At 37.9% G+C, this 14,945-nt stretch overlaps 1 protein-coding gene across 1 annotated transcript in view; it reads left to right on the top strand.

The window, feature by feature from the left end:
• GABRR3 (gamma-aminobutyric acid type A receptor subunit rho3) overlaps positions 1-11,041 on the top strand; it is a 47,244-nt gene extending 36,203 nt beyond the window's left edge. Inside the window, exons 8-9 of the mRNA XM_049628069.1 lie at positions 5,370-5,566; positions 10,397-11,041. Of these exons, the coding sequence (XP_049484026.1) occupies positions 5,370-5,566; positions 10,397-10,699 (500 nt within the window). The 3' untranslated portion in view covers positions 10,700-11,041. The remainder of the gene's footprint in view (positions 1-5,369; positions 5,567-10,396) is intronic.
• Positions 11,042-14,945: the final 3,904 nt, after the last annotated feature.

Here is a 14,945-nt window from a genome sequence, read left to right as displayed (position 1 = left end):
ACATTTTACTGATTTTTTTTTACTGTGATACTGACAGTTAAAGAATACAGTGATTGTCAGTTGCTAGACCAGGTGGGTGTTGCTGCCTGAATTCATGATAAGGCAACAGTAACTTTTCCCAGCAGTGCTTCCCACCATTGCAAATATCAACATAGGGAAAAGGTAAACAATGTCTTAGTATTGTGAACTTCATCTTCACTATACAGACCCTCTGAAAATGTCTTGGAGAGCCCAAAGGAGCCACTGACCACACTTTGAGAACTGTGGCTATAAGGTACCTAAATCTTCAGAGTTAGCCTTCTCTATAAAAAGTCTTCAGATATGCTTATCCTTTCTCTTCCATTCCTCCTGCCTTGACCAGTGCTGGGACCTTTGTTAATTTTTCCTGGATTGCCCTAACAGATCCCTACCTGCCCAGGGCCATTTTGCAAGGCTGTGACATCTGATCCAGATGGGAGTAAGGAGCAGAAATCCAGCCCAAGCTCTCTGGGACATGGTATGAGATGATATCCTCCAGAAAAAAGGCACCATTTGCTGATTTGCACAAAGCTGTAGTATGGGCTTGTATAGGCCTTGTACTTGCTTATTTCACTTCCTATTCTTCTTGCCACAATCCAACCATACTACCAGAGTAATATTTCTAAACTCAACTGTGATCACAACACTCTCATCTCAAATGCCACTGAAGTAAATATTCTCAGCTTGGAATTCAAGGTGCCTCTTGAGGGTTGTCAGATGAAATACAAGACACTTGGTCGAATTTGAGTTTTAGATAAGCACCAAATACTGTTAGTATAAGTATATCCTGAACATTATATGGGATGTACTTATACTAACACAGTATTTGTTGCTTATTTGAAATTCAGATATTACTGAGTGTTGTGTATTTTTATTTGCTGCATCTTTAACCATACTCCTGCCCCAAGTGGTTGTCTAAGCTTCAACCAGTTTGAATATTCAGTGTTCTCAACAGTCGCTCATGACTAACTGCTTATCTTATCTATAGTACTTCTATACCTTTATTCTTGTTCTTACTCTACCTATCCCTCCTCTGTCAAAGTCTTGCCATTTCTCAATGGCCACAAACTTCTACTGATGGCACCAGGCAGACATGGTCTCTCCAATATCTGAGCCACATGGCACTTTGTATCTCCCCTAAGGTATCTCTTCTACCTTACTTCCTCTATCTTGTAATAGCTACGGGGTGCCTTGGTAGCTTATCCTGTCTCCTGTATTAGAATGTGAGTTCCTTAAGGACAAGGATCGTTATTACCATCTTTTCTGTTCCTGTAGTGACTAGTACAGTATCCTGCACATATTTTGTCCTCAATACATAGTTGTTAAATTGCCAATGTTTAACCCACCATGTTTTTAATAACCGTATTTTAGTTACTAACTGAAAACAATAAGGATTCATTGTTGGCTAAGACCTTTCCACATTTGGATTCATTTGCTAAGTAAGGATGAATCATTTGCTTGTTAAGATCCTTTCACATTTGTCATGTTTCAAATGAAAAACAGTAGAGGCTGAACGGCATAGAAGTATCAATTGTGATTAGGTGATTTTCATAAGAGATAATAGCTACCATAATTTGGAATGTGGGATGGGTTAAAAATACTAATCTATCTTTCCATATGATTTGGTGTGGAGAGGGAATGAGACTATTATAAAGTTGTTCAAGGATGTTTTAACCCTCATGGAAGGATGGTAGTATTGTACTTTCATCTCTTCCTTCTATCTGCCTCCTCTTCCCTTGCCTCCATCTTTCTCATTTGGCTCCTCTAGGTATGCCATTCATACTGCATATTAAGTAATAGAGTCATTTACCAGGAACAGACATGGCAGAGAAAGACAACTGAAGTTTTCAGGCATGTAGACACTTATAAAGAAAAATGTCGGGGCGCCTGGGTGGCTCAGTCGGTTAAGCGTCCGACTTCGGCTCAGGTCACGATCTCACAGTCTGTGAGTTCGAGCCCCGCGTCAGGCTCTGGGCTGATGGCTCAGAGCCTGGAGCCTGCTTCCAATTCTGTGTCTCCCTCTCTTTCTGCCCCTCCCCCATTCATGCTCTGTCTCTCTCTGTCTCAAAAATAAATAAAAAAAAAAAAGAAAAATGTCTCCTAACAAAGGATATGACATATGCCTGAAAAAGGTAGATAATTAGGAGTAATTCATTTAACCATCATAGAGGTTACCAGAACTTCTAGGCACTGGACTCTGACACCACCTTTGTGCGGCAATGGTTGTTAGTTTCTAGCCGTAGACTCGTGTGTTAGGCTATCCAACCTACCTTCTTTTCTCTCAGATCTCTTGATATTTTCTTTCTGCTTAGGCCTACAGGGGAAATGTTTTTATTCACTTAAACATAAATGTAGATACCTATGCCTTCAAAAGACCTGTCCACAGCACAACTACTGAATACACAACTGACTCAATAGTTCTATAAGTGATGCCTACGTGCCCTATTGCCATCACACTAGTCAGTGAACCTCTCCATCACATGTGAAGAAAAATGGCCAATGAAACACAAAGATCAGTATCTCTCACTAGACCAAAGGGTTCTTAGGACCCTATATGTGTCCTTAAGAGTTAATATGGCATAACTGCATAACTGGCATAATGCATAATATGGCATAACTGGCTCAGGGGAGTTCAGTCCCATGGGCCAGACCAAATATTGTCTCCTAACACTTTCCTGACCATGCAGAACAATATTGGTAGGTGAGAAGATAATTTTCTAATCCTAATCTAAACAGAACCTTTCTTTGACTAAATGGTCACTTCATATATTTAAAGTGCCTTTATTGGGATGTTAACTTTAAAGGGTTTGGAAGGAATACAATTTGTCAAGATTAATGCATTTCTAAGGAGTGGCTCAAGACATAAGTGTTTTAATCAGTAGATGTTAACACTCCTGACTCAAGTTCTATTGCTTTAGGAATTTGTATATCAGTTTTCTCATCCTTTACTTGCATACTCAAACAATCTCTCCTCCCTACTCACTATTTTTTATTGCTCATTTTAAACAAGGAAAATCTAAAATGCTGGTTTAAAAATAAATAAAGCTATAGTAAATTAGCTGTACTAAGTATCCTTTTAAGGAAAATGATAGTTTATTGCTCTCTGGCAAAAAATAGATAATGCAGTTTCCTTTTACTGGCCATCGATTTAGTGGCCTTTCACTAGTCATCTATTTAAAATGCCCAATAAGATCTATCTGGCATGTAGGAAACTCATATATGGGTTCTAAACCTTTATTTTGTCCATTAAGCCCCATGTTACTGTTCATTGAAAAAAACTCAAGTTCTATCTTCTATATTGTAGAAAACCAGTAAAAAAAGACATTAAATTTTTTTAACTAATAAGGTAAACTACTAAATATGAATATTAGTGCAGGATTCATTCAGTTTTACCAGTGAAGTCCTGAAAGGAATAGGACTTTTAGCTTTTTGAAAAGCACAAAGTATACCTCCTGACATAATTCTACTCTTAGCTTTATAGTGTCTTCCTCTCAGAGTTGCTTCATGTATAGAGAGTGGTTTATAATGTTAGAAACAAAAAGAGATCCCTCTGGAATGAGAAGCAGCAGGTTTGCATATAAAAAGCATGGGTTCCACACTCAGAAAATTTCTAGCCCTGCTCCTGACTCAGGAGCTTTTCAAACTCAGGCTGGTTACTTAGCCCCTCTCAGCTCATATTTCTTTTCTGCAATGTGTGCCTAATAATATTTACTTACCTAGGTTTTTGGTGGGTAAACATTCAATAAAGGCAAGCAAGCTTTATTTAATAATCTTGCCCCTCCCCCGCTGCCCTTCCCCTGCTTGTGCTCTCTCTCATTTAAAAATAAATAAAAACATTTTTTAAAAAAATCTTGCCTTCAGCTACGCATACATTTGTAATGGGAATAAAAAAAAAATCACATATCCACATTTATGTAACAAGGAATGCAAACAGCATCCACTGATATGCAGATGGTCCATACTACTGTTGTTGGGGAGATCTGAGACTCAGTGAGACAGTGGCCTGTATTTAATGGTAAGATCTAGAATAGCATTTAGGTTTCTTATCCTGGAGTTTGAATCAGTGTCAAGGTAAGACTCCAGGGCCCTCCCATGGTGACTGCCAAAATGCCAAGTCCTTGGTCTTGATCATACAAATGGAAAACTTAATTTGAAATTGAATAGCTCTGTAGATCTGTCATTGTCTTTGATATGGGCTCCCTCAGATGAGAACCTTGAAGAATTATTGTAGAAGGGTGGAAGTGTGTGATGAAAGCTGTCCACATGCTGTGTCTGTACATTTAGGAGTAAATCATGGTGCTCTTCCTGCTGTTCGGGACTCTGTCTGTTGACATTAAAATGTCCTCACAACTTATAAAAATCATTAAGGACTCCATTTGTGCCTCCCTGGTGGGAAGTTAGGAAATAAAACTGTGCCAGCTAGTGTACATTTCAAATATTTACAATACTGTACTTTTTCTCCAGGCAGCACTCTCGCTGCGTCCCTCTGAGAAATTAGTGCAGACACAGACTAGCCCACCCCGAGGCCAGCATTTTGTTAAGGAAATCTCGAGTCACTTCTTTCTCCATTGTGCCCCAGAATCTTGATCTCATTACCTCTGATGCTTATGCCAGAGGATAAAGAAGGGAAAGGAAGAAAAGAAGAGGGAAGGGAAGAGACTGGCCAACAAGGAAGGGAAGGAAAGGGAGGGGGAGGGGTGGGGAATGTAAATGGCATTTCACAGTCAAATAGCAAGTATTTACGCTGAACTGAGCCTCCAGGATCACACTTCCATCCTAAATCTCAATTGAACTGTAGTTTCAGTAACAAGGGACAGAGTGATAGCAATACTAATGGCTCATAAGTATTCTATATGAAAGAAAAATATGGAAAATGACAAGATCACTCTCTGGTGAATGAAAGATTAAAGATTGACTCAAAGGCAATTTCTTAACAGTAAATTGCAAAATGACAGGAAAGGGTAGTGGGAATGGTTTTAGAATTTCTTTTCCAGAAGGAATTTTAAAATTGAACACATTTGAACCTTTCTGGGATGGTTTAAAGAGGCCCAACTGAAGGCAAATGAGTGAATGAGTCCTTAAAAATATGTTTGAGTCTGTGAAGTCTTTAGATGGGGGGAAGGAAACATTATGGACAGTTGGGGTGAGGGCAGGGCAAAGAGACAAATCCAAGGAGAGCTTCTTGCTTGGGCTCAAGATGTGTACTAGGTTAACATGCAGGGATTCCTCCCCCACTCCCAGCTTTGATCATCTGAAAGTGTTCCAGAAAAACTTACCCTGGTGTAATCCAGCACCAGATCCTAGAACAGAGTGGTTATGTCACTGAGCTTGTCACTGTTCTCCAATGGCAGGAATCACCACAGTGCTGACCATGTCCACCATCATCTCTGGCATGAGTGCCTCCATGCCCCAGGTGTCCTACATCAAGGCCGTGGACGTGTACCTGTGGGTCAGCTCCCTCTTTGTGTTCCTGTCAGTCATTGAGTATGCAGCTGTGAACTACCTCACCACAGTGGAAGAGTGGAAACAATTCAAGAAGACAGGGAAGGTATTGCCTGGCTTTAACTATCTGATCCCTTTTGGAATGTGAAAAAGACTGTCCTTACCTATAACCCTCTCCTGACAGTGTTGTAAGCCCTTGTATTAAGTCTATATGCCTTGGCAAGATGCAAGTTCACAGGATTTAATATTGAACTTTATTCTGCCTGTGCTGACTGGTTTCCTCAGCATCTCATTCACCTTTGCCAGGAGGGTTTTCTTGTGTGAGGAATTTCTCTCAGTGTGCTCCTCTCCACCGGCTCTATCCTTTGAAAAGAAAGGGTTGAGGTGTAAACTACATCCTTTCAAGAAGATGATGATGATGATAGCTAACATTTAATGTGTGTTTATTCTATATTGGTATTGCACTAACCACCTAATGACACAGCATGTCATTTAATTCTCAGAGTAGCCCCGAGAGGTAGGTACTGTATAACCCTCATTTTACAGAGGTGAAATAGGAGCAGCTAGGGAGTAACTTGGCCAAGGTCACACAGCCAAAGAGGAATTAGGATTTGTTTCTGGGTCTCCCTGACTCCAATGGCTGTGCTCTCAATCCATAAATGATGTGCTTCTCTCCACCAGAGCTAGGATTTATGTTTCTCTTCTTGTTACTTGGGAGAGTGGCAGAGCATAAAGAGAGGTTCTTCTCTCCTTGGGATACTGGGGATAAAAGGTGGTTTCTGGGTTCTAAATGTCATCACATGTTTCTTGTGCCAGGGTTTAGTAAACATGGACAGATTGATCTCTACCTGCTTCGTTTCACAAAGGATCAGGGCACCAGTTCCCTGTTATTATGACAACTGACATAAGATATTGTACTTAAGAAACATAATTAATCTGTTTGGTAGCCTGTACTTAAGGCTGTATATATATATACATATGTGTGTGTGTGTGTGTGTGTGTGTGTGTGTCGCATCTATGAACATGATTTTAATGAAATATATTCACATTGGTTTGAGAAATTCTTATATGCATACTTATGTACACCCAAAACATTATTTAATATTTCTTATACCTCTAGTGAGAGTGTTTCTTACTTTTCAGAGTGTTTTATATCCTCTTCTCAAATTGAGCCTTCATCTCAGCTCCATGATGTAGGCCTTGCAGAGATTATTATCTCTATTTTTGAGATGAAGCGGCAGAGTTTTAGTGAAGTGATTTGTCAAGAGATTCACAGCCAACAGAGATGCATTTGAAATTCAGATCTCCTGTAATACCACTTCCTTCTTCTATTATATCCTCTTTGAATCAAAGCTGTAATAGGAGCTGATTTTGCTTTATTGCTGATGCCTCCATTTCTTTTGTTGACACTGTGTTTGTGTCCCCACCGCACGAATACCCATATGACTTCTAGGCAGATGTGAGAGAACTGGGAGCTTCTGGACAAGTATGCAGTGATGGGTGTGTACACATCACCTGGGATTTGTTCAGATATTCATTCAGCAGATGTGGGGTGGGATTGGAGTCTGCATTTCTAACAAGTCCCAGATGCCATTGATCCATTGCCTGCACTGAGAATAGCAACGATTTAGATAATCTGTGAATTAAAGGTAACAGAGAAAAAGGACGTGTGATAAGAAAAAGAATGTTGTTGTTGTTCTGTTCTATTTTTATGTGGAAGTGGTTAACCCAAGCAAGAGGCACTGTAGGAATTTGGGCCCATCTCTATCCAGTCTTTTGGTTCCAAACTGTCTACATCTATCCACTCCCACCTGCCACACAACACATATGTTCACACTACCTGAATTTTAGTTTTCACTACTTGGGGCTATACACACTCTTCTTGTGTACCACTAAGAAGAAAATCTTTTAATTAGTAAGTACCATCCATTTAAAAAAAATTTTAAGTTGTGGTAAAATCCACATAACATAGAGCTTACCATCTTAACCTGTTTTTAAGTGTGTAGTTCAGTAGTGTTAAGAATACTCACATTGTTGTACAAGCAATCTCCAGAACTTTTTCATCCTACGAAACTGAAACTCTGTGCCCGTTCAACAACTCCCCATTCTCCCCTTTCCCCAGCCTCTAGGAACCACCATTCTAAGCATCCTCCTTCAAAGGTGCAATTATCTCAAAGAAATGTCCTACCATTCATATATTTGTGGGGAAAAATGAAAGAACACAGATTTGGAGTCAGAAGTAGTGATGCCAAACCTAACTCTGCCACTTTCTAGCTTTTTGTTCCTGGATCTCATTCTTCATTTTCAAAATGGTGGAATTTCTTCCCTATTTACCTCATAGGGCTGTTGCGAATAATGTAATAAATGGGTCTGAAACTTTTGCAAACTGTAACATGCTAAACAAATATTGAGTTATTATTGTGATTAATGCCCAGCTCATGTGCTCTGAGCAAATAGTGGTTTTAACAAGGAAAGTGGGAACAGGCTGTCTGAGATGAGATATTGTTAAAGGGGTAGGATGCCCTGGTGAGGGGCAGGGTAGAAGGATATGTCTGTAGGTTTGGGGGGATAATTGGTGATACTTCTTTTCTCTACGCCTGAAGTGGGAAACCAGTTTTAGAGAAAGATGTGGAAACCAGGCAGATGGGAGGATGTCACCTTTGTTGTTGATAAAGCAGTTTGGAGTAAGTGCTTAGATATGGGAGCAGGAGGTCTCACTAATACTTCATCACTGTACTGAATGTGCTTACCCCTTCTGGTCACTGGTGAAGCTAGACAATTCAGGACTCTCCCTGTAAGGATAATCTCCTTTTACCTCACTTCAGAGAACAAACTTAGGTACCAATGCAGATCCTAAAGTGAGGACTCAAAAGGAGCTGCTGAGCCACACATGCTAATTCCTTCTGCGAAACCTCTAGGATGGAATAATGCAGGGATAGTGAGAAAGACCGGGAATCTTAGGCTATGGAGTTCCTTCCGATGAAATCATGAAGTGAAGCAAAGCTCATTTCCTGCCACCACCGCCATCACACACCCTGTCCCAACCTCCCCCAGGTGCCAAGAGCTGGGAGAACAGCAAGGATCATGGGAAAATTGTCCCTACTGTTGACCTTTGCCCAGAAAGGAGAAAGGAAATTCTTTTCTTTCTTATTCCTTCATCTGAATGTTTTCCTACTTCCAGGACTGAGAACTCCACATAAAACAGTCAAATCTATACTTTAGATATAATATGCCTTAGGTATGTGCTTATTTGTAGGCTGGAGTGAAAAATTAAAGACCCATTCTAAAACTGTTTCTATTAGAACAACCAACTTATGAAATTGTGGAAATTAGCACCCTACTGGTAAATTGTATACTGCAAGATTTAATCAATTATATGAATGGTTCTAAATTATCATAGTGTCCAGTGGGATAACTCAGCAGTGTTCTGGGTGGGTATAGTAAAACCGCGAAAGAGATTATACTAGTTATTCTGTTCTCAGATCCAGAGTTGAATATATTATTAGTGTTATTTTTTACTATCTGAGGTTAGTTTTTGAGTCCTGATCTTATTTTATGTTCCTATCATCCATTTTCATTTTGTTATGAAAAGTTCCTATGGCTAAAACAAAAAAGGACAACATAACTTGAGTATGGGTCCTTGGTTAGTTTACTGACTACACAAAATATTCTCTATGTCTCTTGAATTCAGTAAAATATTAGTTTTTTTAATTGCTGTGAACCAAATACATGTTTTGGCAGACTTTATTCTGTAGCTTCCAATTTGAATTCTGAATAATTTCAGCCAGTGGTAGCCTGTTCATATTTGCTCATTTTTTTAACTTCCCTATAGATCAAGAAGTGATTTCGTTTTCTCATAAAGCAATTAGTAACACCTACTTCCTAGACACAGTTCTGTATCAGTGAGAACCACCATCTCCCTCAAAGTAAAACCTTAAAGAAAAGTGGTAGTTTAGATTTAATCAGGCACTGGAGCCAGAAAGCATTGATAATTCATTCTCTCCTTCCGAAACATAAGCCAATTTCAAGTTGTTTAATTGGGCTGTGTTGGTATCATTTATAGGTACTTCTCAGCAAAAAATGAGAAAGGTTGACCAATTTGCATTTAAAGAGAGTAGCTAAAATCATTTCCTATCCCTACTCCAAATTTAAGCATAAGTCGATCACCTGATAATATTGTTTTGGTTTTGGACAAAAAATTACACTGACCAGGCGTATTACTGTGTTTTCTCTAAAGACAAAAATATGTTGAAAAGCAAATCCAATTGGTTTTGCTGATAAATAATATTCAATTTCAACTCAAACTTATGTCAAACAATTCATACTATGCAGAAACAAAGGGGGAAACCTGAAACATTGTTCCCTTCTGGGGAAACATGCATTGAGTGTAAAAGTCTATCAGGCCAAAACTAAATTAGAAAACACTGACATGATAATTGTGAAACATTTATTTGTATAATGTTCAACTATCTCTATGGAGATAATAATAAACCTTGCTAAGTCCCTATTAAAAACAGATCTCTTTGATAATGTTTTTCATTTATTATTAAAATGACTTTTAGTCAGATACCAAAAGCAAAACCAGAATTCTATTCTTTAAAATAAGCAAAACAGGGGCATCTGGGTATTTCAGTTGGTTAAATGTCCAACTTTGGCTCAGGTCATGATCTCACAGGTAATGAGTTCAAGCCCCACATTGGGCTCTCTGCTGTTGGCTCAGAGCCTGCTTCCAATCCTATGTCCCCCCTTCTCTCTGCCCCTCCCCTGCTCACTCTTTCTTTCTCTCTCAAAAAATAAACTAAAATAAAATAAAATAAGCAGAACATTCTTAGCATTTATTGAAACTCTTTTAAAAATCTGATTGTTTAGACTTTTACTGTAGTTCCTACATATAGAACCATATTCATGGCTTACTAACAAAAAGTCTTTTTGTCAGATTTCTGGAATGTATAATATTGATACATTTCAAGCCATGGCCTTTGACGGTTGTTACCATGACAGCAAGACTGAAATGGACCAGACTTCCTTTTCTCTACACTCAGAAGAGGACGCCATGCGAGGAAGATCCACAGGTAGTCCCAGCACAGATACATCTCAGATAAAAAGAAGACAATCCTTAGGAGGGCATATTGGTACAATCATTCTGGAAAATAATCATGTCATTGACACCTACTCAAGGATTTTATTTCCCACTGTGTATATTGCATTTAATTTATTTTACTGGGGTGTATATGTGTGAGGAAGAATTCCCAATGTATAATACTCATTTTGGAATCAGAGTAGGTTAACAACAACAACAACAACAAACAACTCTTGACTATGAGTTGGACTGTACTTGATTCAACCGCGAGTCAGCCAGTCAGTCACCTCTCTTGGCCTATAGAAGATTTTAAAGTTGACTGATTTACATCTAGGAAAGAGTTTAAGGTCCCTGGAGAATTTGATTCCATACATAAGAGTCACAGGCATGCATATTACAGAAAAATTTCCACAGGGATGGGCTTTGTAACTACTTCGCCTAGACCCTCCTTGCTTTCTAAATGTAAACGTTTTGTATTTAAGCAATAAAGTTGGACTATGACAATGATTCAAGAAACATTGATTCTTAGTGCTAGCCATGTGCCATGCTACCTAACAGAGTTGAATCCTTGTGAGGAAGAACATCAACATCAAGGTGGGACCATGGACACTTATACAGCTGAGATGTACATGAAGAGCTTCCCCGTCCATCTCCAATCAAGTCTTTTATCTTATTTCACTATTAAATTTCATATATTATTGAGTCCAAGAGCAAAACATCTAAACTTTGCTCCCATCCTAATGTTAAATTAATATGTCAATCTTCAGTAATAGAATCTTGTATTTTACAGTTGAGTCATAGCTTTCATAGATTTTGGGAGGCATTTAGTGAATTAGTTACTGTATTTACCAAATATTATTGACCTCCTGTATAAGCCAGTTACTTTATTAGGTGTTACGTAGTCAAAAATGAATATAAAACGGCATTCCTTTTATCAGTGAGTGCACAGCCTATCAGGAACAGTGAACTGGTAGCTTTCATAAATAACAAATATAATAATTACAATAGATGTAAAATAGAGGCTTGTACACTATGCTGTCTGAGTTCTGAAAAGGGGATACCAAAACAAGGAAAAGAACATCCATGAAGAGATGTGGAGTCTCAGTTCATAAATGACTAAAGATGCTTCCAGACATGGTATTGAGTGAACAGTTGAATGAAATTTGTATATCCCATAGTAATCCCATAGTAACGTTGGTTGAACCAAGTAAATCAGGTCAAGTGGGTATTAAATAAATGTTTGTTAAGTAGAAAAACCTCTAACGATTAGCATTCATTTTGTAGACTGGTAGTGTGCATGCTTTTGTGTTAAGTATTTTGTGAAAAAGATTCCATTTAGAGATCAGCCCTCGGTAAGAAGTATGAAATATTTTCCCTTCCTGTTTTGACTTTTGGCATTGAATTAAGGGAAATAAATTAAATGGTGTGTTACATTAAGTGTATTGCCATTTATTTCACCATAAAGTGAACCAAATGATTTGAACTATTTTGTGCTAGGTTAAAAGACAAGTAACTTCCTGCTTATTTACCAGTAACATTGATTTTGGTTCTCTGCTGTGAGTGACATAGGGTTCTAGAAACTTATTTTCCTCTTGGGCACAAAAGTTTTAAAGGCAAATCCCATCTCTATCATAACTTCCCTCACGGGCTAATTCTGGGATACTTCATTCTATTTTCTTAATACAGCTTCTCTAATTCCTTCAGAATTTTCCAAGGATTATATTTTTCTAGGAAACTGTCCAAAATTGAACTAATATAACTTATTAAAACCCTTGTCCATTTAGTTATGGATAGACAATAAGTAAATTAGAAAACTAATAGTTTTTAAGCTTGACTTAAAAGGAATAGTAATTTTATAGGATTACATTTTCAGAATACAGAACAGATTAATATGCTAGGTGTTTCTTTGAGAATTTGTAGCTATTATTTGAGGAGAGTTCTACAGTTGGCTTAACATTTCTGATTCTGACATACTCTCTATACAACTGATGTTAAAAAAAAAAAGAAAAAAAAAAAAAAAGGGAGAGGGTTCCTGGATGGCCCAATCAGTTAAGTGTCTGACTCCTGATTTCCGCTCAGGTCGAGGTTTCTGAGATCAAGCCCTGAGTTGGGCTCTGTACTGACAGTGCAGGAGTCTGCTTGGGATTCTCTCTCTCCCTCTCTCTCTCAAAATAATTTTTTTTTTTTAAAAAGGAAAAATCTACAAATGAACAGAATAAATCTATACTGTTCCCTTCTTCTCTTGGGTTCCTCAGATGTTACTGTTTTTCTTCTACTTTGAACTATACCATTCAGAATGTCTAAGGCTTTCCCTGGGCATATTTATTTCACAATTTCAAATCAAATGCATCACTGAATACATCTGGCACTCTAGACTAATACATCTAATACTCTAGACTAATACTAATACATCTGCACTCTAGGTCTCCACCACACTACTCATACACTCAGCATTCCTCTTGAGGAGTACTAATGCACAACTGTTGGCTGATCGAACATAACTTTTGCTAAAGACTAGAAACAGTCTTTGCATTTTTCAGTAATGTCTAAAATACGCTTGCTGCTCAAGAGAATTACTAGAACATTCAGAGTGAGCACTTGGGATTTTGGCCGGTCTTCATCTCCTCAAATCAGTGGCTTGTAGAAGACTGTGAGGGTACAACTGTTCCTGTGAACCTCATTTCCACTAAGGAACACCAGTGTTCCTGGCTCTGTTATTTCAAAAAGAATGAAATCACAGTTACCTTGGAAATGTATGAGTGACAGACAGCATATAATAGGTACCTCATTTTGATTTTGACTTCATTTACTGATCACAATCCAGAACAGACTGCATGTGATTGTTCACTGAGGGATAAGCTTGGATAAAATGTGAGGATTTCAGAAAATAAGCTGCTTTCCAAGATTTAAGAAAAAGCCAGCCAGCTCTGTAAACTGCCTAAATATAGAAACAGGATATTTTATAGGGACTGCTCTGGAAAATCTATGAAAGATATATTTTTAACTTAATTTTATTGTTTTCTGATTACAAAAGAAATACAATTTCACTATAAAAATTAAAAATACCAAGTGGCAAAAAAATTCCACTCAGAATTAAGCCGTTAACATTTAAAATTTTTTTAATGTTTATTTATTTTTGAGAGAGAGAGACAAAGAGTGTGTGTGTGTGAATGCAGGAGGAGCAGAGATAGAGGGAGACACAGAATCCAAAGCAGGCTCCAGACTCTGAGCTGTCAGCACAGAGCCCGATGCGGGCCTTGAACCCACAAATCCTGAGAACGTGACTGGAGCCGAAGTCAGACAGACACTCAACTGACTGAGCCACCCAGGTGCCCAAGTAGTTAACATTTTAATATATATTCTTAGAGTTTTTCTATGCATAACATATATTTTTCCAATGGAATCATTTGTATATACTTGCATTTATTAATTTAATCACTTATATCACACCAAACACCTTGCTAGGGATACAGTAAAGATGGACACTCCCTAACTAACTGAACTTACATTCTAACTGGGAATGTGTTTAACTTAGGCAATTTGTAGCCAGATTTTCTTCTCTGGATCATAAGCAACATTTTTTTTAAATGCAGCTTTGTTTAATTATTCTTTTCATAAACAACTTTCTATGCCATTTTTTCCTGCAAAATAATTTTTATATGTTGCAGAGCAATCCACTAAATGAGTGTACCGTAATTTATGTAACCCATTGTCTCCTGTGGGACTTTGGTTTTATTTCCTAGTGTGTGTGATTATAATGGGCTGCGATTAGCAACATAAAGAATATTTAGAAGTAAAATTATTTTAGAAACAAAATTTTTAGCCATATCTGAAGTTCAGCATTTATTTCCTTTATAAGAATTCCTATTTGCCACTAGAATCTGTCATGTCAGACTCAGTTAGCAGTCTGTTTATATGGATCTATATCCACTGGCATTCCCTTTATAGAAGAAGTTTAGACATTGTATAAAGTACCTATTTAAAGCAGTTCTATTTATTTAAATTCTGCTTTCTTCCATGATTGTTACTGCCATCACAAGCCCTTTTTGAAAGTAGGAGGGCAACGGAGATTGCAAATATTTGCATATGAGTTGTTGCACAATCATAATTTATGGTTACATTGTCTTAATTCTTGCAGGTGGATTAGTTTTCATGAATAAGGTCTATCATTTTGTATCGTGCTGCTCTTAAGCCTGTTCAAATCACTGACACACACACACACACACACACACAATTTTTTAACATGGAGATTAATGAGGAAAGGAATTATACCTAATTCTGTAGTCATTATTGAGGTCAGAATTCCAATAAGATTAACAACACCCTCAAAGAAGCAAGGTTAAAAAGGGGTAAGGAAATTGCTATTTCAACTGCAATTCTACACCTGGTGCTGTTTTCTGGTAGG

This window comes from Panthera uncia, chromosome C2 (genome assembly GCF_023721935.1).
Source record: "Panthera uncia isolate 11264 chromosome C2, Puncia_PCG_1.0, whole genome shotgun sequence".
NCBI classification, from domain to species: domain Eukaryota; kingdom Metazoa; phylum Chordata; class Mammalia; order Carnivora; family Felidae; genus Panthera; species Panthera uncia.
This window is presented reverse-complemented; position numbering and strand designations above follow the sequence as displayed.